Source organism: Cardiocondyla obscurior, linkage group LG06, assembly GCF_019399895.1.
Source record: "Cardiocondyla obscurior isolate alpha-2009 linkage group LG06, Cobs3.1, whole genome shotgun sequence".
Classification (NCBI taxonomy): Eukaryota; Metazoa; Arthropoda; class Insecta; order Hymenoptera; family Formicidae; genus Cardiocondyla; species Cardiocondyla obscurior.
The window spans coordinates 2,044,655-2,069,885 of record NC_091869.1 but is presented as its reverse complement, the minus strand read 5'-3'; the positions used below and the strand labels follow the sequence as shown (position 1 = coordinate 2,069,885).

The following is a 25,231-nucleotide window of genomic DNA, read 5'->3' as shown; positions in this document are numbered from 1 at the left end:
ACTGAAAATAATATTAAATAAAAATAATTTTTTTTTAATGTTACACATAAAAATATATGACAAAGCCTTTTGCTATTAACGGAGAATCTTTAACAAAGCTTGCATTATTTTTATTCATCTAAGACTCATTAATCAATATTTCAGATGTATCTAAAAGAAAAGAAAAGAAAAAAAAAAATAGAAAACTTAAAAAGATAACCAAGATTTCCCAGAATAATTTGGAATTATATTATGAGCTTTCGTATAATGAGTTCTTTCAATCTTTTGTCGTACGGATTACATTGCTTTACATTAGTCCGAAATATTTTTTACGTTATACAAATGAATTCGTGAATATATACATTAGCGCGTAACGCTTTAACGAGATTAGTTCCAATTAGTTGAACGATTGTATCGTCCACTTTCTCGCAAAGAATACATTTTATTATAAAACATACAAATATATCACAAAAGTAAAAAGCGGCATCTCTTACGATTTTAATTTTCAATACACGACTGATATCACAATAACGTTATTATTTCGACCTTTTTCTTTTTATATTCCTTTTGTTTCTTTTTATATTCCTTTAGTTTCTTTTTATTTTCCTTTAGTAATTGTTTTCCTTCTCAGTAAAGTCGCCGGTACTGTGTCGTTTAATTTTGGAAATCTACGAATAAGACGTAAAACGAGTTGGCATCATGATATTTTTGTAAAAGACATCATAGACGTACCAAGTTGAACGGCTTGACCTTCGCACTGATTCTATTACTTTCTTTCAGTGGGCTTTGCTGTGTCTTCGTGATGTCTATTTTGCCGCTGACAGGCGAATATCGCTGGAAATTGAAGCTCTTGTTCAAGCGGTCCGAATTATTTTTATTGAGCGACGAATAGTTCCTCGGTGGTGTTAAGAATTTCGGAATGCCGTTTGCGTCCATCCGCTGACGCGTAGGTGTTGTACATTTCTTCGGGGTCGGCAGTTTAGACATTCTGAAATAATGAACAAGTACAGTCACATTAAGTCATTTCTTTCTTATTCGTAAGTGAAAAACTAATTAATCGGTTATTTCTAACCGATTTACTCTTACTTTTTAGAGTTATCCTTACGCTCGTCACTGCCGTTCATGTTTACATAGGCAGTCACCGGAGAGATATCACAGGAAAAATTACGTTTTTTAGTAGTGGACGTCGACAGCAAACTTTTGTTTTTTTGACCGTCCGGCGTTGATGAAGCAATCGGTTTAGATTTCGTCCCTTTTCTAGTTATTTGATTGTCCGAATTAGGCGTGCTGCTAATTATTTTATTACCCAGTGGTGTAGTTTTGTTGGATTTCGGTGACGTACCAATTTGAGAAGACAACGTCTGCTTTCCCAGCGATGCTATTGTTGTAAAAATTAAAATCATGTACATTATAAAATACAGACTACAATACTTATTATAGTTATCAATTTTTGTAATTATAAACTATCGATTATCTGTATTTATCAGGAATTTAAAGATGTGATTAATAAATTAAGAATTAATCAAGTGTAAACTCTTTCAATAAATTAGGCATACCTCTTTTTTTCTGCATGTCATTTACAGGATGCATTGCTTTCATAGGTCCTTTTAGTTTAGTTACGTCCGAACGTTTTTTCAGCTTATTTTTAACATCACTCATAATGCTAAATTTTTCTTTTTTACTATCAGATACGGTGCTTTCTGCTGGTCCAGAATTACACAAAAATAGCTTCTGGTGATTCTCTACTTCAGATGTACGTCCACGTATTTGTGTACCTGACTTATTTTTGGGCAATAACTCAATCGTAGATATGCTCTTCCTAACTATTTTCTCAAATGACTAAAAATATAATAATACATAAGTAAATAAATAAAAGTATATCGCATAAAATAATAAAGTTTTACTCACTTTAGGTTTTGACTCTAGGCTTCGTCTATGCGTTACTTTTACTGAATTACGACCAGATTCTGAAGTTCTTACAGGTGTAGTTTGCTGAACATTTTGTTTTACAATGCAATTGGTTTGCATTTCATTTTCATTGTTATCATTCAATGCAGTTTTTAATGCTTTTCCAATGTTTTTTAATAACTCCATCGTTGTATCATCTTTAGCTTGGCCGTTCAATAATTTTTTAAGATTTATTAACAATTCTATTGCTATCTTTTTATCGACGTGATTATCTTTTTCTTCAACATGTTTGTTGTGTTTTGTTGAATCAGGTGTATTTGCTCTATCTGCACGATTTTTATCGTCTTCACAGGATAAAGACGTAACGGACGATTTATCACGATTGACAATACATCGAGATACAGCTTCCGATGCATGATTTACATTTGATTTTTCATTATTACAGAATTTTTCTTCGGGTGTTATTTTACCGTTTTCTTCCTTACTTTTATCAATACTTAGATTATTGAATTTTTCATCCAAAGAAATTTGCTGAGAACTCGATTTGTTCGACGTATTTAAATAAGTTACTAACAACTCTGTATTATTTTTACAATTAATGTCTAAAACATTTTCTAGATTATCAAGTAATTTCTTGGCCTCCGCATTATTTTCTGTTTTAATTATTTCTCTGAGATTTGACAATAACGAAGTTACATCTTGCTGTACAGCAACATTATCAGTAAATGGTGACTCTAGTTTCTTCAAAAAATTTTCATCCCCGCTATCAGTACTTGTAGAAGACTGTTTTTTGTCATCATATGTTATATCTTTTGAGTTTCCTTCTGGCGAAACGGGTAGATCAATTAAATTGTGTGCTACAGGAATTTCTTCAAATGCCGGCAACAATTCTGACATCCATAAGGTATTATTTGAAAGTAAATCGTCGTCCGCAGCTACAAAAATAAAAAAAAAAACAGAATTAAAAACTTAGATTGTACAATTATGATAAATATATAAAATACTTACACAAAGAATCTGGCTTTGATGACAATTCCTCAAAAGTCTTGGCGAGTACTTTGGCCTCATTCAGTATTGACTTATTGATTTTATTTGTCTGCAATCAATTTTTTATTTTTATTTCAATATAAAACAATTTAAAAATAAATTAATTTTATTATAACATAGTTGTATAAAATATCTTACAGTAAATACAGAATCCGAAGAAGTGGAAGACGAGCTTTTATTAAATGTCTCAATTCCTTCTGGCATAAATACGTCAACATCTATTAACTTATTATTTTTGTTCTCTTTATTATCTTCCTCCTTTGTGGAATTGGAGCCATCGTTTATACTCGAGATACTCATATCGCTCATAGTACTCTTTAATTTGTTAAATCTTTCTGTTAAATCTGATAAGTTATACTTTGGTTTGATTTCTGCAGAACTTTCGGCTGCAGTTATCTCCTCCTGACTCGTTTTCACCGAACTGTCATCCAAGAAAGCGCGATTCATAGTATTGTTTGATAGGAAAGTGGAACATTTTGTTATAGACGAGACGTTCGACAAGTTAGAGAATACAGATTGCTCACTCAGCTTACTTATCAAAAAGGCTTTGTCAAGGCAAGATTCACTGCTCTGCAAGACTGATTTCTGGCTATCTGCTACAGACATTGCTCTTTTATTGAGATACAACAGTTTTGATGGTGACTTTTCAGCTCCTTGTGACAATGAGCGCTGACTATGTGGCTTGATATGTTTGATGTTGGAAAATGAAAAAGTATATTCTTCAAACAATTTATCTTTCTCTGGAGAGAAATCCTCAAAAGATATCTTGTTGCTTTTCTTACACATAGGAAATGCTTCCAGTAATGTATCATTCATCACAGACTTGTTTAAAATGGACAACTCAAGTGTTTCAGGTAAATACTCTGATTCAGCAGTAGATACGTTATTTTCCTCTTTTGTGATAGATGCGCTAGCTGCCACATTATTGTCACAAATATCAGTATTCCTTGTGTCAATCTCAGTCTTCATCTTTGTCTCCTTCTTATCTCCATCAAATAAGTCAAATCTGCTTTCAAGCGACGAATCATCGAGCATATTCAAGGTCTTGTTCATCGTTTTAAAATACCTCTTTTTACTCTTAGGTGTAAAATCATCTGCAAAGTTTACACCCTTCTTCTTCTTCCTAGCTTTGGACCTCAGAGCCTGTTGCAGCATCACTTCAAAGGGATCGTTTTTCTTGCTGACGTACTCTGCGGTCTCGTGCAGCACCTGGTCGAACGGATTGTTGTCATCATCCTCGCGTTTTTCCGGCTGTGTGTCTGTCTCGTCGCGTCTGATGTGCCTCGGCGCCGGTATGAGCGGCGACGCGAGCTTCGCCAGCTCGAATGCTCCTCTCACGTTCGGACTATTCAGGTCTATCAAGTCACACATCCTGATCTCAGCTCCGTTTCGCTGGTCGTCGGGGTGATCTGCCGATATTTACAATGAAAAAAAAGGTCGCTTATAAAAGAAAAGAAATTGGAGTCGACAAAAGCTGGTTTCCAACCTGCAGAAATTTCTCTAAGTGATTAGTTAATTACCTCGTTCCGATCCGAATCCCCCGAACATTACAATTTGTGCCAGGAACGATCTTCTCTGCAACGGCTTACACAACTTGTTTGTTTACACGCACCGCACGTACACGCGGCACACGCACGTTCACCGGCCAGTCTTCTGTAAACGATCTGTGCGGTTTACGGTTACTTTTAAATCTGGCGGAAGTGCCGAGCGCCACTTGCTCAGCTGTCCGGAAATGATACAGTACTAGCGGGCTCAAAGCTTCGATTTAAAAACACTTCACAATTTTAGAAAATTATTTAGAACATTTAGATCTTTTCATTATACTATACATATCAATAATACAATAAAATATATTAATTTTAATTAGTGTTTGTAAGTTATTTGTAATTTTACGTCCGCTACATTTGCTCCTCGCAAATACATATTTTTTTTTGTCTTTAATATAATTTATTTTATAAAAATTAAGTACACAAAATGGTAGTATACATGTACAGAAGTATATAAATAATCGTTACTTTAGCAATTATTATCGTCAGGCAAGATGTAAGGCACGTGTTCGTTTGTGTCGCTCGAATGCTACCCTAATATATACAATGCACATTTTCACTAGCTCGCTGTCGACTCGCAGACTGCAAATTGCGGTACTTTTATTAGCCCAGACGTTGAAATAATTTATTTAAAAAAGTTTTGTACACTTGTATTTACAATTTTCATCTTTTGCCGCCGCACGCAAATACTGATATTATCAAAATATATAATTTTATCACATTTTTGTTCCCCTTCCCTCACAATAAAAATAACATATATATGTATATATAATTTTGACAACAAATAACCGATTAAAAATATCATGACGAGTAAGTATTGCGCTTGTCACGGATGACACAATGAACTATTCGACCACTCCGCAGCTAGGAAAATACTTATAAAAATAACAGGCATACACACCAAGATAATGTTAACAATATATGACTCAACCATTATGTCTTCATTATACTTTTATAAAGGGAATACTCTAATAACTCTCTATTATAAAATGACACTACCTTTCTTTTCAACGTTGGCGAATAGTTAATGTAACTACACGTATCGCGCATCTTCACGTTGTGCACCACAAATACACAAGTTTTTTTTATTACAAAATTCTTAAAAAGTAACTCGTTTGTAAAGGTGACGTAAAAGTGTGTACAACGCGAAAAGAGTTAAAAAAAATCTACTAAATAACATTGTTCAATGCTCACTAGTTCAAGACCGTTAAATAGACGTGTAACAGTTAAGTCAGTTACTTCACAGGTACATTAATTGAATCTCACGTCTACTTAACGGGTTTAAGGGTCTTCATAATGTTTTCTTATAAAAAGAAACCAAGAGACAAAAAGTATGTTGTAAAATGTAATCAGATCGTTTTTACTTTCTAATTATGTACTATAAAATGGGACCGTTCCGGCTGAAATACTGTCATCGTGCTAACGAACAGAACGCATAAAAGAAAATATTTCTTTTTACAATACTATTATCGACAATCAAGTGAATATTATATTGAATAAAAAGCGCGCTGTAATTACCGGATAATCTACAACGTCGTGTATTTTTCTCCGCGCAAGCTGAACGAAATTAATCCCAGTCTACAGTAACGATACGTTTGAGCATATCTATGTAAGACACCCTGTTAATGTCTCGCGACAGTCTCATCGTTGCAATAATAGCTGAATACGTTAAATACAGTCTATAAATTAAGTTTCTCGTTGAGATAACGTGTCGACAAGTCCTCACGTTTCTTTTCGCGAAACGGGGGGGAGGGGGGGTTCGATGATCCAGCGGATACAGAATATCGCAGCAACATTACGGCAACGTTTTAAAGTTGCAGTAATATCACAACAATATTCTATATTCGCTGGAAATAGATTCGTACGTTTGACCGATCCCCGTAAACGTCTGTTTTCGGGGATACTAGTCGGGTCACATTCTTACCATCTATAAAATAGGGATATAGCTGCAATCGTTCTCACAAACGTTGTTCGATAGGCAGCGGCCCTTGGCGCAGAGACGACGGCTCGCTATGTGACGTGACGTTCACGTCAGATCCAGCTGCGTCGCCGTTGTTATGACCGTTGTTGCTGCCATTGTTGTTCTGGCCGTTTAGAAACGACGTCATTTCCATCGACGACTGTTGCCCGCTCTGGATTTAGAAACATGCGTGTTCGTTCGTTCGTTCGCTTCTTTTTTCAGATCTAGAGCGTGTAAGTGGTAACGTGCGTGTGTCGCGTTCGGAAAAACAAAAGAAAAGCGGCTCCAGAGAGAGTGCAGAGAGCGAGGAGAATTAAAGAGCAGCGCGCGACCAATGCTAAAACTAGAAAAGACTAGTCTCCTTAATATATCGGGCAGTTTAATAGCGGATTCGCACTATTAGACGAGAGCGGAAGTCAGTGCCGAATAAGCGCAGATCCCCACAAAAGTTTGTATCAAAACATATATTTCACTTTTAATCGTGAGGTTGACTCGTAGCTTTGATCATTCAAGCGATAGAATTCTTTTTACATGCGGCCGACAGGTTTTCCGCGCTCGTCTAGAATCGTACTGACTTCCGGAAGAAAAGTAAGTGACTGATCAAAGGCGAGCAATTACATCTTCAAGAAATCAAGCGTATAAATGATTATGTGTGAACACGAGAAGGAGAAAGAAATTTCGTGATGCCTGGCTGCATTCAAGAGACACAACTCATTACTAAGCGTTTAGCGATCAGCTGTGTCTCTTAGAAAAACCATTGTCATTAAGTAAACGCCAAGTAACCGAATTCAGCTGCGTTACTTTCTTCCGGTGAAATAAAAGTGCAGATGTTGTTACTTACAAATACTGACCTTAGGCTGCATTATGTCCTCGGACGTGTCGAGACCGGCAAGTGGATTGGATGTAATGTTAATTTTGGAGTCTGTTACTCCGCCGTTCATTACTCTTCCATTCGTTATCGGTTTGCCTAAAAAAAAAAAAAAAAAGTTATTTAGAGCATACAACTGCATTGTATCAATTTGTTTAATCACGTACCTTCACTTTGTGATTCCTGATTTTGTGCACATTTCACTCTTTTGTACAAAAATCTCGCCACAAAAGCGAGAGCAATTAAAATGAGCGACGCTCCGAAAACTCCGCCGAGTATGATGTGTATGCTGACATTCTTGTTACTCTCGTTCGGTTTTAATTTATTTTCCGCCACCACCTGTTGAACTGGATGTTCAACGACGATTTTCTTCGTTTTCTGTCGCAATATTTGAGAAAATTCCGACCCCGCGTCCACAGAAAAGCTCTGAACCTTGAATTCATATGTAGTGTCAGGATCCAAGTGGGAAATGGTCATGTTAGATGCGTTCTTTCCTTCGACAGTGGTTTTCAAATAGTCGCTGACCGTAGTAGAGCGCCGGTGATATATGTAAAACCCGTCGATTTTCGCCGATCTGTCAGGATTCTGCCAAACTAGTAACACTTGATGTGGTCCCAGCGCTTCCGTATTAGTCAATAAGGGTATTGGCATTTTATTGCTCTCAATTCCAGTATCCCTATTGAGATGAAAGCGCACTGAATTTGGACTCAATTTGTTGTCATTATTCGAGTACACTGCGGCGATCCTAAATCGGTAGGTATGATCGGGCTGTAGATCGGTTACTTCAAAAGATCGCACATGGCTCGGTATCTCGGAGTTAGCTGTCATCCATTTCGTTTGTTTGCCATTCATCTTTGGGCCAATCTCTCGATATTGAACCTTAAAAAATTGTATCGGCAGACCTTTGTTCTCTGGCACTGACCAACGTACCATGACAGAGACGTCAGACAATCTTGTGACGTTTGGCTGATCGGGAGGTACCAAAATCACTGCTAAAAAAAACCACAAAAAGAATCAGTTTTGATCTATATGTAAAAAAAATGTAATAAAATTTAAATTTTAATTATATTGATATAAAAATGTTTTTTTATCTTCAAACATTAAGAATTTAAAAATGCGGCAATAAGATACTTTTAATTATGCAATCACAATAATTTATTTTGCACATTAATTATAAATTGGGACAGTAATTTTTTACTAAAGGCTGCACTATTGAGTTTATGGTAGGCCGTAAGGGAAGACAGACATCGAAGGAAAAGTGATAAAAACAAGCTTGCTGGCGCCTATGGAGTCTCGCGAGATCTGGCCAGATCTCACACAAAAAAATTTAATCTTTTTTTTATATTTAATATATCAATTTAGATACTGTCTAATATCAAGATTGGATTCGGCATTATATCAAGTTTATATTTTAAAAGAAAACGATATAAATACAAGTGTAAATAGAATTGAAAGTTATTAAAAAATATATGTACCATAATTTGTTGGATTTTTTCTTACACTGTTTTACATTGAATTAAAAAGTTTAATCCCAAAGCGTAACAACGTTAAAATAATCAACTCATAATACATTAAAATTAATCATACGAAAAATTATTTAATTTTTCAACAAAAATTACAAAATATTCACGAAAAAAAACCGTGCCGAAGGGATTCAATCGACGGTATCCCAATCAAATGTAAATGTAACGTTTGATAAAATGATAAGAAAACGTACGAAACGATAACGCAAGTAAATAATTACCTGCACCTCCCTTTTTCTTTCCTTCCTTATTCCTGCGTCTACCGCCGCCCCTAGTATGCTTATGTCTCGATATTGGCCCATAGTCTGGCTTCGACTCAATTTTGCCTCCAACAACGTGCTCTTTCGGTTGGACCTGCAACAGGTTGTATCCCGAATGCGATCCGTACTCGTTGCTCGCGACACATTGAACGATTCCAGCGTGCTTCTTTTCGACCTCGGATATGAGAAGAGTAGATCCAATCATCTCTTGCGTTTTGCTAGGTATCAAAGATTCCCCGTTGATAAGCCATTCAACGACCGGTTCCGGCTCGCCCGTTACGTCACATGAAAGCTGCAGTTTCCCACCTTCGTGGAACTTGCATGCACTCGGTTGTTTCGTCACCCTCGGTAGTTCTACCACTCGTAAAATGATCGCCGATTTAATCTGTCGCATCTCGTTGCTCCACACACAATCGTATTCCCCGCGATCAGATAGCTGAACGTGGACCAATGTTAACCCGAAAGAAGATTTTATCGACTTTAATGGCAGAGAGCTGCCTAGTCGGCTCCAGGTGACGCGCGGTACGGGATAACCAGCACCGAAACACTCCAGAGTAACGTTCTTGCCGCGCCGAACAACGTATTCCGTCTGCGGCTGCTTGGTGAGATACGGTGGTTGAAAAGTGAAGTTTCCGTGTACCGTCAATATGGTCTTATGGTTGCTCATAAACGTTACTAACGTTATGTAATTGTTAACGCTACAGTGATACGTTCCACTATCTGTCAATTTAACATTCTTGAGAATCATAGTTCGGCCGTTCACCAAATCCACGTTTTCAATGAGCATACCGTTTTTGTAAAACTGTACAATGGCTTCCGGTTCAGAGTACGGTACGGGACATGTGATAGGCACGGTGTTACCTTCTGTCACTTCGATAAAGACATCGTTTTTATCGGAAAATTTTTGCACCGTAGCGAGTGTTAGTCTTGCTGGATCTGACGCTAAGCCACTGATACCTAAAAAAACAAATTTTTTTAACTATACAGTATACACATATTCTAGAAGTACAGATAATTTTATATTATTTTGTATTATATAAAATGTATAAATTGTATTATATAAAATATTATTATATATTATATAAAATGTAATTTTAATTAATTAATATTGATTGTTGCAATCGCTTACCGAAAAACGCGACACAACGGTAGTCTCCGGCTTTCGACTCGTTGTCAAAGTTAACAACGTGTCGCGAAGTTTTGCCACTGACATTAGAAGAGAACACGGGCGTCCATTTGTTTGAACCCAGAGGTCTGTGATGCCAAGCGAAACGCTCCGCAGGGATGTTGAGGCTGCATTCAAAGTTCACATCGTCATTTAATGGGGCGGCCAGAGGCAACGGATGTCGGGTAAAGGACATGCTCAACTCCTGGATTTTGTCCTCTTCTACAACGATATCAAAAGTAATGTTATTTTTTTTCACACAGCAGTCAAAATATATTTACCAAGCAAACACAGAGTATTGCAATAATGCTGCAATATTCTGCGTTCGCTGAGTATGTAACTTTGACTAAAAAGCTTACCGCATGTATATGCGATCGGACTGCAGAACAGGATAACGATGATGCCACATAAAGAGGAGATAGATGTCATCTTGACACATTCTGCAAGCACAAGAGAAGCCAGGGTCATTACGTTAATCAAGCATTTTGCGTGCCGCCGGTTGTTTTTCCGGTCCTTCGTCCGCGAGAAGGCAAATATGCGGCTCACGAAGTGTCGACGAAGACCCAACTAAAATTAATACCGAGCAAGCATACCGTTTAAGTTTAGAACGCCGAGTTCATGTAAAAATAGAACACATTGTTCATCCTAGATTAAAAACACGAAATATATTTTAAGATAATTACGAGATCGCGAAAAAATATTATTCTAAAAGTTAGAAAAACAGAGAATAATTTACGTATAAGAGAGAGAGCAATCTTTATATGAACAACGCCGTATAATAACGAGTAATGAAACGTAACGGAGTACTTTTTATTTTCCGTGTAATAATAATGAGAAAGGGGGAGTCCGAGAGGCTGGATGACGCGTGGCTGTCTAGAAAATATCCATATACGGCGTCGAAAGCTGCCGTTCATTGCGCGAACCGTTTTACACCCACGTGCGAGCTCGCGCGAGGCCATCAGAAAACCATATACTCGCGCGCAGCGCGCCCGCGATGGCGAAGAGCGACGGCAATCATTCTTTTTCGTCGAGCTACAGCGTTACGATACGCCGCTGAGGCACGTGTAGGTATATCCATTCACATCACGGATCGCGACGTCGTACTACGCACCCACACGCTCGCTTTAATGTATCTGAAACTTTAATACATATATAATTTAAAGTTCTCTAAATACTATTTGTAGATGCAAGTAATATAATTTTGTATAATTGTTTTTAACTATAACTAATAAAGTGCAATTTCATAAAAATGTATAAAATATTTTTCCATCTTTACTTATATCTCTTTAAAACGTTAAAACAATCGGCCTGCGACAAAGTAAACGAATAAAGAAGAGAGAAATAAAGCGGGATAACGAGAATTTTAAATAAGCATTTTAAGCGCACGTATCTTAACGTGAAATTTATCATTTCGTATGAGTTAAATACGAGAGAGTAAAAAAGAAAGGCGCGGATACCAATGGCAAAAGAAACGAAAATGAGGAAAGAAATCGTAAGAGGAAAGACAATTTGATTGCGTGCAGGTGGATTATCGTCGCGACGGCAGTCCGCCGTGTTTTATGTACGAGGCGACTCTTAACTTCTGGTTAAATGGTAGCATAAATGGCGATGGTATGTTACAGGTGAGAAGGGCCGCAAAGAGGCTGGTTTCCGATGTTACCTCTCGTAAAAATAAAGAAGCCGAATTCCAAAGCAGTGGTTGTCCACTCCGCGCCCCTCTTGGCACGAGCGTGCGACCGATGGGTTTGCACGCGCAATCTGCGCCCGTCGTAATTACGCTTAATCCGTCGTATTAACGGCCTGATCGTCACGGCACGGTACACAGTCGACGCGTCGCACGCTGCAAAATTCACGAAACTTAATTAGAAAAAAAAAAACCCACACGTAAAAAAAGATGCTGTATAAATATCAAGTTCGTTAATTTAAATAGCTTATTATTAGCTACTTATCGAAGCATTAAGTGCACATTATTATTTAATACTCACACATCGTAATAATAATTATGATATTCGAAAATTTTGAATTAACTCCCGAGTTTCTCTCACGTAAAATTTTAATTGACGTGGGTACAAATCGTTTATTACCTTGAATACTCAATTCGACGTGATTTATGTAAGACGCGAACGTGCGAGATGATCGACAGCACGTTTGCAAGTCTTGAAAGTCCTCCGTGAGAACCACCGAAAAATCTGACACTCCGAGAGACTTTCCGTTCTAGATACACTCCGATCCCTACGACGAGCTCCTTCCTGTTCTACGCGGAATGCGCGGCCGCGCCATAAATGACCATCCGTGAACATTAGTATTCCAGCGAAGGTCCGTTTCTCTCTCTCTCGGTGCGTTTATGGGATCGAGGATCGCGATCGCAACGACGACAAGGACAGGTTCCTCCACCTCGTTAACCGACAGGGAGAAGGGGCAGCAGGCTCTGAAAGTGAGAAGCGGAATTTCGGAACAAGTGAGGAAATGCGCTGGGTTTACCGTGTCGTTTAAAGGATATTAAAGTGACTCACGTGTCTTCGGATCTCCTCGCGAAGTCGGTAGGATGCGGGAGAATGTTTTCGCACGTGCCAATCCGTTCAGTGGAGACCGTGTTTCGCAGCTCTCGTAGATCTTTTTAGTTTGATAGTCCGATCGAAATATATTCAATTCGCATTTTTACCTGAGAACGAGTTCGTGATAAAGTTGAATTTCGCATCCGCGCCTCTTGTTTATTTCGCGGCGAGCTTAATGGAATCGAGAGATTCGCGACAACGGAGCCCAGATTGCCGTCGCGAACAGGTGAGATTAAGAAAAAAAAAAAAAAAAGGAACGCCGGAGAGATTCCGGAACGGAGAACGCCGGCAAGACGAATGATAACAAACGAGAAGTCTTTCTTTTAGCTACTCCCGCGCTCCTTTGCGTGATATCTTGATTCCCCTTTCGCCCTGCGACGCCTGAATACACTTGTTTCGTCGGGTCTCTTTTATGCACTTCCTATCTGCGTTTCCTCCGCACCTGTTTTTCTCTTATTTTTTTTTTTTTTCTCTTCTTTCTTTCTTCGTTCTCTCAACGCACGCACGGGTCTCGCCACTTTCGCCTCGAGCTCAGAGAGGGCACAAAAGCAGACTGTTAAGAAAGACGAATTTACTGAGAGCCGAATTTATTGCAGCAAATTTTGCAGTACAATTATCTTTCGTATCTTCTTTCACGTTACGTTTTTAGAAACGCAGATCTTTCAGGGATTCAGACTTTGAAAAAAGATTGAAAACAATAAAGGGACTGCAAATGAAAATGAGATATTACCTTCAACCAAGGATTGAAAAAAAACGCTCTAGGTCTAAGGTCTGTCCCTCGGTCATATCTTTTCCTGCATTCCTCACCTCGTCCCTTCGAGATTACGCGTCCGACATGTAGAAAGTGCAAACAACGAACGAACATGCGCCCACTGTAAATCCAGAGAGCGTAACGCAACGCTGACGGGAAGATCCGGATCTAGTGTCCGACGTCGACAATTCTCGGCCGTGGAAACGGAAATCTCTGGAGCGTGCCGATCCGGTGTTGGTGTTCCCTTTCCGAGGACGCGAGCCGACCGGACGATCGCACGCGAGCGGCTTCGAGCCGCGGGCCGGGACTCACGATCGCGCAATCGATCGACCTGCACCGGAGATCGCTCGCCTGGAGAGAAAGAGAGAAAGAGAGAGGGAACCAGTGGGAATCAGAATGGGAGAGAAAAAGAGAAAGAAAACAACAGAGAGAAAGAGAGATAAAGAGAAAAGTGGCGTGCTTACCCTTTTTCTCGATCCGGCCGCGCCGACCGAAGCCGACGCCGAAAGAGCGATGGTCCTCTTGCCCCGCGCGCCGCTCGCAGACCCGCGGGATGTAATTCGGGACGCACCGCAGGGAACGAGAGCCGAGTGGCGGCCGCCGCGCGGTCACCCCGCGTGCCCCTTTGTCGAGTGCCTCCTTCGGGGGCGCCTCTTCACTTATTTTCGCGCGTGTACGGCGTACCCCTGGCTCGCCCTCGTCTACTTCATGTTCGCGCCAACTTCACTCGGCCGACGCAGCGGACGCGCGGATACGGGACGAGACGCGCTTGACGACGAGACCGCTGCCGCTGCTAGCTGCCGTCGCTTGGCGTTCACCGGCGGCGACACTGGAATGCAGACCGACAGGTTTTGAACCGCGGCGGCGGCGGCGGACGCGGCGGTCCGGTGGAGGGATGCCCGTCGCGACGACGACGACGCAATGGTGGTAGTGGTGACGACGCCAGCGCAACTCTGCAGCCGCCGCTGGAACTCGATCTTCGCGGCTGCACCACGCTGCACCTTCTGCACCCTGGATAAAACAGAAACGCGGTTAGACGAAAGGGAAACAAGGGGAGAGAAAGAGACGGATTCGAAGCTACTGATGTATGAATTACACCTCGAAACGCGATTTAAAATTCGAAAAGTTGCGTGGCGATAACGTCAGTCGAAAATCCAATTTCTATTTTAATTTCTTAATTCTCTCTTTTTATTCTTATATGAAATTAAACACCTTTTCTCTCACACTTAAATTTATGTTGTTAGACTATCCCTAGTCGTTCGGATTAAAATTACCTTCACCGGAGACGATGAGCGTCGACCTTGAACTTGAATATATCGTTCGCAGCATGTTCTCGCGAATCTATTATGACAACTGGAGTGACAAATGAGCAAACAAAGAGTGTCTGTCTCGCTTCGGCCGTCGGTCACTCGTCCTTCTCCAGGATCGACTGTCGTCGCTTCGGCGAAGCCGAATGCGACGCTTTTTACTTACGACAGCGGAATGTCAGCACGCTCGTCATTCCTCGGCTCGTTCCTTGGCTCGTTCACCGTCTGTTTTCGTCAACGCCGAATCCTTCGTTGCATGCCGACGATGAAATCCCAGACGAGTGATCTGGATTCGCGCACCTTTCTGCGGCCATGTTTCGACCGTTGAGAATCTCCGCATACTTTCTCACGTGCGATTTGCGCTGACTTTAGGTTGCTTGCGCTACGGTCATTCGATATTGCTCTCTGGTTACACTTTTCGTACTTATCTCTTTTGTCTTTCTTTTTTTTTACGCTTTCAATACGAAGATTGGATGTAATAAACTTAATTGTCACGGTAAATGGAAAATGAATAAAAAACGTAAAGAAACGAAAAAAAAAGCAGAACAAAAAACGCTCTTGTTGTTTACAGCGTCAAAGATCGAGTGTTGCGCCGAGTTATTTCGCATTCTTGTTTTTTACGAATTCAAGTCTGTTCGACGAAGAGCCGATCACGGCATTGGTTATCCCGACCAGTATGTGACCCTTTCTAGCTCCTTTCTTGAACAGGTTTGTTTCGCGCGGGTGAGCTTTTTGTACCCTCAGTCTCGTCTCTTTTCCTCTTCGTCGTCGAATTGTACGCGATCCGTACAGTTTACGAGTAGAGAAAATTGTGGAGCAAGAGTGCAGCTGTGAGAATCATCTCTTTTTCCTTCTGAACTATAAAATGTTAAGAGAGAAAATTAATATGTTAATAAACCATATATTTTGTATAAAAATTAATTTATCGCATGTGACCATTTACGTTTACTTATCTACAAGGCGTGGACGTTAGTTCCTTGTCTCTCTTCGTCGTGTCGCCACATTCAACTGTTTATTGGTGATTAGAGAACTGGAGTCCACGCGTACAGATATAGACCCTCGTTCGTGTGAAGCCAGCGTTTCGGCTGCCGTCGGATAGAAGAAAAGGCCAGAACTATACACTGTCTGTCCTACTCTTTCGCGGCGTCGCCGGCAGTTATCACAGATTCGCTTCACACTAACATCGCAGAGTTATAAGATGAGAGCAGAAAATAAAAAGATTTTGTAATGATTTTATAATTAAATACGCGTAATTGCGGAGCGATTAACGACGCGTCTGCACCCACGAGGCTCCGCAACTAGACTGACCGTCAGAGATTTCGGCGCGTAGAGAGAAAGATTTCGATCGCGAACGAGTATAAATTAATTTAGATTTTTTGCCGATATGTGTATCGGTGAAACGCGCTTTAATGCGCGTAGCTATTATGCGATAACTCAATCTCACGTTTCTTGATTAAAACGAACGCCATCGATCGGATCGTTTATTGTTAATGAGCGGATTAAATTTCTACATATAATTTAATTGGCGGGGCTCGTTTTACACCGCGTATCTGAAAATCACTCGCGCGTGCTGGCCACTAAAGCTCTATTTGACTTTACGATATCGCGGATGAGAAGCGGCATGTCTAATTTTTATTCACAATAATCGTCGAAATAATTGAGTGGCTTTTTTGCACGTTATCACTCTCGCTTTCTACGGATTAACTTATTGTAAAACTGCGAACTCTCTTTTTCTTATACCGACAAATGTCTAAATAATTGCCTTTACGAGTATGCTTCGCGGGAAAAAATTGTCCATAGCCGGTTAAATTATTTTCTTTTTTGAATATTAAAACAAACCATGCGCACGCTTTGCATCCGCTATTTTTCAAAAAGTTTGTTGTCAGCGGAATGAACGGCGCCAAAAAAGTGCGCATAACGGTAAAAATAAACGGGTCGCAATACAAAATTTTTCACACTCATTGGACACTCGCGGTATCATCCCCATGCCGACCAATTACAACCCTTCTCTTATCACCTGATAGGTGGGAACGTTTTTTCCCTAGTGCGCCAATTAATTACCCCCCCCCAACATAAGTACCGTTATCACGACCGCGCTACCCTCATTTCGCGCCTAAATGTAGTCGGGAACGGATGTGTAAAGGGGGGATAACTGTTCTCTACCGGAGTTCAAGTTTAAGTTCACGGTCACTTCGATGAGTCAGCGCCTTGAGGAGTCATAATTAAATAAAAGTTTCATCAACGATACATCAAGATACATCAAGATACATCAAGATACATCAAGATACATCATATTTCTTTTGTCAAGATCGAGGATTTAACGGAAGCGTCGTGGACTATCCTGCGAGCGATCTAATGCGCGATGAAGTATTATGTGAGTGAGTGTGAGTGTGAGTGTGAGCGTACAGTTTTGCGTTTTTGTATATTATACGGGGTGTTGTGTTTAAGTTATTATAAAACAAGGTCGCTTTTCTCGTGATCGGAATATTGTTTCGCGCTCTCGGGTTATAATTCGCGTTTTCAATTTATTTTTAATTGATCGTTGTACAGCCCGGAGTATTCGTCGGTCCCTCGCGGAGTGTCGTTTTCTGTTTCGTTAGCCGTGACTGATAGTGCGTGCGCTACTGCACGCAATTCGGGAAATTGGCATCTGCTGCTTGAGATTCGCGTTACGCCGGATTGTGCGACGCGTATTTTAGTAGTTTTAAAGTCCTATTCGAACAATTTTTCCTTGTTTTATAATAATTTAAACTAAGTATGAGTGATATTGTAATAAAATGCGCGGTGAATATTATGTGAGTGAGTGTGAGTATGAGTATGAGTATGAGTATGAGTATGAGTGTGAGTGTACAGTTTTGCGTTTTTGTATATTATACGGGGTGTTGTGTTTAAGTTATTATAAAACAAGGTCGCTTTTCTCGTGATCGGAATATTGTTTCGCGCTCTCGGGTTATAATTCGCGTTTTCAATTTATTTTTAATTGATCGTTGTACAGCCCGGAGTATTCGTCGGTCCCTCGCGGAGTGTCGTTTTCTGTTTCGTTAGCCGTGACTGATAGTGCGTGCGCTACTGCACGCAATTCGGGAAATTGGCATCTGCTGCTTGAGATTCGCGTTACGCCGGATTGTGCGACGCGTATTTTAGTAGTTTTAAAGTCCTATTCGAACAATTTTTCCTTGTTTTATAATAATTTAAACTAAGTATGAGTGATATTGTAATAAAATGCGCGGTGAATATGAGTCATAGTGTTATGAAGTGCGCGGTGAATATTATGTGAGCGAGTGTGAGTGTGAGCGTACAGTTTTGCGTTTTTGTATATTATACGGGGTGTTGTGTTTAAGTTATTATAAAACAAGGTCGCTTTTCTCGTGATCGGAATATTGTTTCGCGCTCTCGGGTTATAATTCGCGTTTTCAATTTATTTTTTAATTGATCGTTGTACGCCGGATTGTGCGACGCGTATTTTAGTAGTTTTAAAGTCCTATTCGAACAATTTTTCCTTGTTTTATAATAATTTAAACTAGGTATGAGTGATGTGTAGAATGCATCAAAAATTTTTAACCACACCGGTTGTACTTGCAGAAAATATGAAAAGTATATACAATCGACAGTCCGCAGTCTGTTTAAGTGGGACGGAAAATTTTTGCTGCATTGTACATTAAAAATTTATATTACATTATATCTTGAAAATGTCGTACAATACACAATTCGGTGACTCGGATTTCGTACTATTTAAAATTATTTAAGACTCCGCGATGTTACCGAGAAGCGGATCTGCGATATCTGCCGGCGACGCCACGAAAGAACAGGACAGACAGTGTATAGATCTGGCCTGTTCTTCTATCCGACGGCAGCCGAAACGCTGGCTTCACGCGGACGAGCATCTGTATCTGTACGGGTGGAAGCCGCGATTCCGAGTTGGGTTCTCTGCGTCCGAGGCATTAGCAGGCGTTACGGGCACACACGGACACGGCATTGCGCCTAGTGTGCGTATGTTGCCCGTCTAAAATCTGCGACCACTGGTCCACTGACTCCACTACTCCGCTGACAAAGATCCATTCACTTCGCTATTGACAATTCGTAGGTGTTTGTCAACCAGCTGGCGACTCTCTGGACACGTTTATTAGGTCTAGGTTCGATTACGAAGGAATGAAATAATTCTCCGAGTTGTCTGACGACAGGAGTACGCGGAGAGAATCGGGTGATAACCGTAGCGTATCACTAATTACGTCAGGTATGTAAGGTGTTGTCTTCTCAGCTGACTTAAGTTATGACCAAAATGAGAAGCTCAGGAAAATCTTTAGCCTTTTAAAATGACACACGAATCAATAACAAAATTTTGACTACTTCTATCAGAATTGGTAATTAATTTTTGGTTTATGTTATAGTTGACACTTTTCTGATATCAGATACCACGATGAAAAGGTTACTAACTTATTGAGGCTTTGTGGATTGACCGAAAATGTCAGAGCCTACTGATAATCAGATTGAACAGTGTGACATAGTCCTACCAAGACAAGGTCTACTGTATCAAAACGACTCACTGAATTATATTCTCTGTAAGCCGAAGTTAATCCCTCTGAAATCAGTAACGTTAGAAAAGCTAGAAAAAATGCAAAGGGATGCTGAGATCAAGGTCAAGGAAGCGCAAGAGGCAGAAGACAATCTCAATTCGATTTCATAAGTAGTAGCTTAAAAGCTATAGTAATTTGTTAAATATTGTTGCACAAGTTAAAGGCAAGATGGTTCTCGGCGTATTTCTAACAGAGATCATAGTAGCGTTCTTGCTAGCTGGAACATTGCTTTTCAAGTATGGAAACGTGTTTCGGCATCATATTGCGGTTACTATCTCTGTGTTGATAGCTTGGTACTTTTCTCTATTGATAATCTTCATACTACCGTTAGACGTTTCTTCGGTAATTATCTGTCTTGCATATATAATATTATTCTAATTACAACTTCGGAATCTATAGTTCTTTACAAACGATTGGAATAAGTAAAAATATATTCTTATTTTTGCAGACTGTATTCAGGCAATGTAAAGAACAGAACAATAGCACCAAAGATCTCAATACAACCCTTGCACCATACACCACTTGTAAAGATCCTTGGCCGAATGTACCAGAAGATGTATTTCCAAATCTGTGGAGAATAGTTTATTGGACGTCGCAATGTCTAACATGGTTAATACTCCCGTTAATGCAGTCCTATATAAAAGCCGGAGATTTTACTGTACGCGGAAAATTAAAGTCAGCTTTAATAGACAATGCTATATATTACGGTAGTTATTTGTTTATATGTGGTATGCTCTTGATATACATTGCATTGACTCCTGGAGTGGATCTAGATGGGTGAGTTTTGTTTTCTTATTTATCAACGAAGGAATATTATAAGAATAATCACATACAAAATGTTAATAATGCTTTTTCGCTCTTTTTAGGCAAAAACTAAAAGCCATAGCATCATCTGCATCCAATACGTGGGGCTTATTTTTATTAGTTTTATTGCTCGGTTATGCCCTTGTGGAGGTACCTCGAGGATTATGGAATGCCAGCAAGCCTGGATATACTTTAAACTACAGTTATTTTAAGGTGGCAAAATTGAGTTTAGATAAATGTGAAGCAGAGGAAACAGTGGATGACATTCTCGAGGTATGAAATAAAGATATTAATATACCTACGTTTACAATATAAAATATAATATTTGTAAAAATTTTTATTAATGGATAATGTCACTTAGTCGCTGCAAATTGCAACAATATCTATCGGACCTGGTCATCCGTTTCACTGTAATTTGGAAACAATTTTTCAAAAGATACCCGCAGAATTGAAGGATAGAATGAATAGAAGACAATTACCCGACGATACTCCAACAGATACACCTTCTGAAAAATCTCTAATTCGCTTACATAGACAGGTGTGTTAAAACGATATACATTGTAACATGATTTGTTTGCCCTTTTTATATGTTACTATTTGTGTTTTAGACTATAAAAGCGTTGCAGACATTACAACGCATAGAAACACAATGGGGCATTTTAGTGGATAAGATATTTAACTTGGAAGATGTAGCGAAAAATCAAGTGAGTCACGATAGAAGATTTAAGGAGTCTTTTCCTGTACATCGTTCACTTCCGTTTCGTATTATTTACAATCCCATTGTCAGTGAGTAACATCTTATTTTTTTTCGTATTGTATTTTGTCACACTGATATTATACAATATTTAATCGGTAATTTTTTTAATCTTTGATTTTAATATTTTATAATTTGAATTTTAGAATGGTACTGGAAGTGCGTTGTAAAGAATTACGTTTTGAAAGTAGCAGCTATTTGTGCCGGCTGCTTATCAGTAGCTGTGGTGTGGTCAGAAATAACGTTCTTCAACAAGTCTCCTGTGTTATCTTTATTCGCTCAGTTTTTGAATTTAGCAAAGAAAAACTACGATTATTTTGCAATAGAGGTAAAGAATTGTATGATAATTACGGCCACTATTTATAGTCAGTTTTTTATTTAAAAATTGTCTTAAACAATATTTTAAGATTTCAATATAAAAACAGACTATGAATACTAATCTAAGAATATAATCATCTTGCACGTTTGTTTCCCAGATATTATCCACGTTGATTATCGCGTATCTTTGCTATTGCGCTTATTCGACAGTTTTGAAGATACGAGTATTAAATCTCTATTATTTGGCGCCTCACCATCAAACAAACGAGTACAGCTTGATATTTAGCGGTATGATGCTGTGTCGCTTAACTCCGCCCATGTGTCTCAATTTTCTCGGACTTATTCATATGGACTCCCACATCATCAAAACTCATATTATGGAAACGCATTATACACAAGTAAAATCGCTTAAATAATTTGAAAGCATTTTTATGTTGATTTTTATTTTCATTGCGGTTTGTTTTTTGTCAGGTGATGGGCCACATGGATGTCATCTCCATAATATCCGATGGATTTAACGTGTACTTTCCTATGACAATTCTAGCATTTTGCTTAGCGACATATTGGAGTATAGGCAACAGATTGCTTTCCATGTTAGGCTTTCAGCAATTTCTTGATGACGATGAATTTACAACAGATCTCGTGGACGAAGGAAGAGAACTTATAAAAAGAGGTATTAATAACTACGTTATTAATTATTTTTAACACGGCATATATATTAAAACTTTGTTTCATAATTTGCGTTATTATCCAATATATCGAAATAAGAAAACAGTATCTATTTTGATACAGAGAGACGTAAACGACAAAGAGCGGAAGATTCTATGTATAGACGACGCGAGATGCAGGAGAGATTTAATATTTCCGCAGGAACAGGATCACGTTATAGAACAACTCGACAAAGTACGGACACCGGTATGTATAATGAAAAATAAATAATAGAAGATTACATAAGTAATATTTAATTAATTCAATCAATTCCTCAGTGCGGCCATTAAAACGGGACGAATCAGTCGAGTCCGCCAGAGCGGGCCTATTACATGATTTTGATCCTGCGGACTATTACATCGGCATGACATTTGGCACAGACAGTTACGGCGCAAATCGTGATATAGAAAACCAGGGCGACATTGATTCGTTCGATCCGAGTAACGCGAGGGCATTTTCTACGAGTACAAGTCGCGTGGGTCCACCACCCAGAGGGCTGTTTGACGACATTTAAGAAACATAAAATATTTGCAAATACTGTTTAGGTGCTATTGTAGAAGTCAATTGATTTGTAAGAGTATTTATTATCTTTATCGAGCTCCGCAACAGTTCGTCGATATAAAACAGGGAAATGGATTTAGTAAACGTGAAATACAAGGCTTTACATACCTGTAGTTTTTGGGGTTCGACTATTAGGTAGGGGCACGAATTAAAAGTTAAGTAAAATTGTATTATCATGAGATTTATAACTTATATATCTTGAAGAAAGTGAGCTGAGAATAAAAGAGTAGTATATACCTTGCACTATAACAATTGAAATTGAAACTTTTTTTTTAATAAGTATTACACGATTACGGTTGATTAAATCAGTAATAACACAATAAATGTCCGACCTAATATTAATATATGTATATTATGTTTATTATGATGAATATATTTTTATCTCTCAATTAATTCTTAAGTTTTGTATAGTTTGATTTATGTTGAAATTAATAAATAACTTATATACTATTTTTTAACCATATGTACCTGAAATAATTATTCATTGATAGCAACCTTTTTTTGAATAATTTCAACGCCAGAACTTTGATATTTGTCTGCCTCTTATAATAATAAATTTCAATAATTATAATTTATTCTTGAATCATTATGTATTTGATAAGAACTCTTATTGTCGGACAATTTTAAAATTTTGTTTTAATTATTATTTTATTTACATTACAAATCATTTGTGAAACTTGGACATGGAAAGAGACTGGAATTAGTGTACAAAATCGACTAAGCAATGGAGTAGGAGATTTTAATAGGAAGTCAATGCATAACAATGATAATATAAAATGTATCAAATTTCAACGTAAATATTTGCAAGTTAAAAAATTTAAATAGCTGTCCATGGACCGCTGTGATTGATCGGCGCGCTAGGGTCTTCAAATACATTTGCTGTTATTAAATTTGAATTCTTTATGCAGCACACATCTTTGTCTTACGCAATTTCTTAGTAAAATGTTCAAAGATAGGACACCAATTTTTTTACAGATAGGATCCATTGATCTAAACATATTGAAAACTATCTAGTAGCTTTACGTTACTTGACAAAAGTATATCAGCTTTTATTTGTTATATGAATATTATATCAATATCGATGAGTATTTATATAAATGTAAAATCTTTCTAAATCAATTATTATATTTTTAGTATTGTAAGTGAAATTAATAGTAGGAACTATTAAATATTTTATATATTAATAAAGTTCAAGCACGTGTCTCGAATAACATTTTTTTTTAATAAACTTCAACTTCAACAAAGCTATTTAAAATTACTATCATTCTCTAAATCTTAACGGCATATATAAAATATATTTATTATAAGTTATGCGAGTTTGTTAAAATTGTTATGCGTGTAATTTGACAGAGGAACAATTCGCTTATAGTGGTGCGAATTAAAAAATCGTTATCTTAAACAGTTTGTCTACTGCAAAACACTTTCTTGTCATTAATAAATCTGTTTCTCATTACGCAACGGATATAAAATATAAATATACCAACAAGATAAATTATTACACATACATATACATATAAGAACTTGATCGTTCCATCGAACATTTTGACGACAACACCTTGTAGCAAATGTAACGTAAAATTAATGACAATAAATTTATCATGTAATCCGAATATGACATTTCTAAATATTTCACCGTTTTGTAAACTCAATGAACAACCGCTCTAAGTAAAATATACGATGTAAAATGTAATGCTTGCGAGAATAAAAAACGACAACGCATAGGCCATGATTATTCTAAATATTTTCGTGTTCTCCGACTGCAAACCCCGATTCTTTGTGGCTTCTTGGTATTTACAACCCGGCTTTAGTAATAGTGGTTCTAGCAATAACAGACTCGACCTGTCTTTTCGACGTTCGCCGACATCATCCCTCAATCGGTTTACCTCATAAATTAACGGATCTTGCGCATCGTTACGTGCCGTGTGGTTCATCGGAGTGTCACAATTACGATAAAATGTCATCGGGGTGCAACCGGCTTTCGATATTCTCACGTAATAGTTATTTATATAACGATGATACAACTGAGTATTAACTAAGGGATTACGAGAAACGCGATTCATAACGTGGATGCTCGGTCTTAACAACGATTGAATATCAAAAATGTCTTGGGGTCTGCAGCGAGTATAGAATATACTCGCAGCGTTGGTTTTCGTACAACTGTAAACTAGCATATAATCTCGATCTTGATCGTACTGCGAAAAAAACATATTCTCCGAACTCTCACGTAAATATTTGAAGCAAGAAACGTCGTCACGTTGACACAGAGCTACTTCTACAGCGAGTAACAATTCTTTCGTGTATATCAGACGATCAGTGTACACGGGACTATCCTTTGTTTTCGCACAGTCCCTGCAAATTGCATGTCGCGGCAGAAAAAGTGTATCTATTAAAGTCTTCGCGGTAGTAGGGCTATACTTTTCGTAGTATTCTCGAATGTCATACTCGTAGGAACTATTGCGCGACTCCTTAATTGCTAAAATCTCTTCGTAAATGTGACCGACGTTTGGTAGGTTTTGAAAAGTAGCTTCAATTATAGATTTTTGAGCTTGCGTGTTCGTTAAACCTACGTGCGGAATATAATATGCGTGTGTTTCCAGTGTGCGTGGAGTTATTACTTTGGTTGGAAAACTCATATTTGTGTC

At 38.4% G+C, this 25,231-nt stretch overlaps 4 protein-coding genes across 12 annotated transcripts; 1 reads left to right on the top strand and 3 right to left on the bottom strand.

Moving 5' to 3' along the window:
* Positions 1 to 204: 204 nt before the first annotated feature.
* LOC139103053 (uncharacterized) lies at positions 205 to 4,609 on the bottom strand. Its single transcript, XM_070657383.1, has 8 exons — positions 4,455 to 4,609; positions 3,073 to 4,343; positions 2,896 to 2,983; positions 1,888 to 2,822; positions 1,536 to 1,818; positions 1,066 to 1,357; positions 712 to 967; positions 205 to 647 (listed from the first exon to the last, which is right to left on the bottom strand). The coding sequence occupies exons 1-8, from the start codon at positions 4,480 to 4,482 to the stop codon at positions 588 to 590; spliced, it is 3,213 nt and encodes a 1,070-aa protein (XP_070513484.1). The 5' UTR covers positions 4,483 to 4,609; the 3' UTR covers positions 205 to 587.
* A 198-nt stretch (positions 4,610 to 4,807) lies between these two features.
* Positions 4,808 to 14,409, bottom strand: LOC139103054 (interference hedgehog). Of its 9 annotated transcripts, XM_070657387.1 has the most exons (9): positions 12,771 to 13,938; positions 12,342 to 12,685; positions 11,918 to 12,097; positions 10,617 to 10,697; positions 10,222 to 10,479; positions 9,054 to 10,049; positions 7,477 to 8,301; positions 7,293 to 7,408; positions 4,808 to 6,613 (listed from the first exon to the last, which is right to left on the bottom strand). In XM_070657387.1, exons 4-9 carry the CDS (start codon positions 10,684 to 10,686, stop codon positions 6,440 to 6,442), a joined length of 2,439 nt encoding a protein of 812 aa, XP_070513488.1. In that variant the 5' UTR covers positions 10,687 to 10,697; positions 11,918 to 12,097; positions 12,342 to 12,685; positions 12,771 to 13,938; the 3' UTR covers positions 4,808 to 6,439. The 9 variants fall into 9 exon arrangements, with proteins under 9 accessions (XP_070513488.1, XP_070513487.1, XP_070513489.1 ...); XM_070657386.1 differs by having other exon boundaries at positions 12,342 to 13,938; XM_070657388.1 differs by lacking the exons at positions 11,918 to 12,097; positions 12,342 to 12,685; positions 12,771 to 13,938 and adding an exon at positions 14,028 to 14,409.
* A 5,064-nt stretch (positions 14,410 to 19,473) lies between these two features.
* LOC139103290 (LMBR1 domain-containing protein 2 homolog) lies at positions 19,474 to 23,052 on the top strand. Its single transcript, XM_070657804.1, has 10 exons — positions 19,474 to 19,786; positions 19,893 to 20,221; positions 20,311 to 20,521; positions 20,610 to 20,786; positions 20,857 to 21,034; positions 21,149 to 21,330; positions 21,479 to 21,718; positions 21,792 to 21,993; positions 22,113 to 22,235; positions 22,307 to 23,052. Exons 1-10 carry the CDS (start codon positions 19,613 to 19,615, stop codon positions 22,540 to 22,542), a joined length of 2,052 nt encoding a protein of 683 aa, XP_070513905.1. The 5' UTR covers positions 19,474 to 19,612; the 3' UTR covers positions 22,543 to 23,052.
* A 738-nt stretch (positions 23,053 to 23,790) lies between these two features.
* On the bottom strand, positions 23,791 to 25,222 carry LOC139103300 (uncharacterized). The gene has a single exon (XM_070657821.1). The coding sequence runs from the start codon at positions 25,220 to 25,222 to the stop codon at positions 24,251 to 24,253; it is 972 nt and encodes a 323-aa protein (XP_070513922.1). The 3' UTR covers positions 23,791 to 24,250.
* Positions 25,223 to 25,231: the final 9 nt, after the last annotated feature.

Bases quoted from the DNA above. Each gene is read 5' to 3' on its own strand.
- LOC139103053 (XM_070657383.1), bottom strand. From the start codon at position 4,482: ATGTTCGGGGGATTCGGATCGGAACGAG. The intron at 968-1,065 runs GTAAGAGTAAAT...TCATTATTTCAG, and splicing joins CGTAAGGATAACTCTAAAAA to AATGTCTAAACTGCCGACCC. The intron at 648-711 runs GTACGTCTATGA...TCTTATTCGTAG, and splicing joins AGGTCAAGCCGTTCAACTTG to ATTTCCAAAATTAAACGACA.
- LOC139103054 (XM_070657384.1), bottom strand. From the start codon at position 10,725: ATGACCCTGGCTTCTCTTGTGCTTGCAGAATGTGTCAAGATGACATCT. The intron at 8,302-9,053 runs GTAATTATTTAC...GGTTTTTTTTAG, and splicing joins AAAGAAAAAGGGAGGTGCAG to CAGTGATTTTGGTACCTCCC. The intron at 6,614-7,292 runs GTCAGTATTTGT...TTCTAAATCCAG, and splicing joins AGGACATAATGCAGCCTAAG to AGCGGGCAACAGTCGTCGAT.
- LOC139103290 (XM_070657804.1), top strand. From the start codon at position 19,613: ATGGTTCTCGGCGTATTTCTAACAGAGATCATAGTAGCGTTCTTGCTA. The intron at 21,035-21,148 runs GTGAGTAACATC...TTTGAATTTTAG, and splicing joins TATTTACAATCCCATTGTCA to AATGGTACTGGAAGTGCGTT. The intron at 21,719-21,791 runs GTAAAATCGCTT...GTTTTTTGTCAG, and splicing joins TGGAAACGCATTATACACAA to GTGATGGGCCACATGGATGT.
- LOC139103300 (XM_070657821.1), bottom strand. From the start codon at position 25,222: ATGAGTTTTCCAACCAAAGTAATAACTCCACGCACACTGGAAACACAC.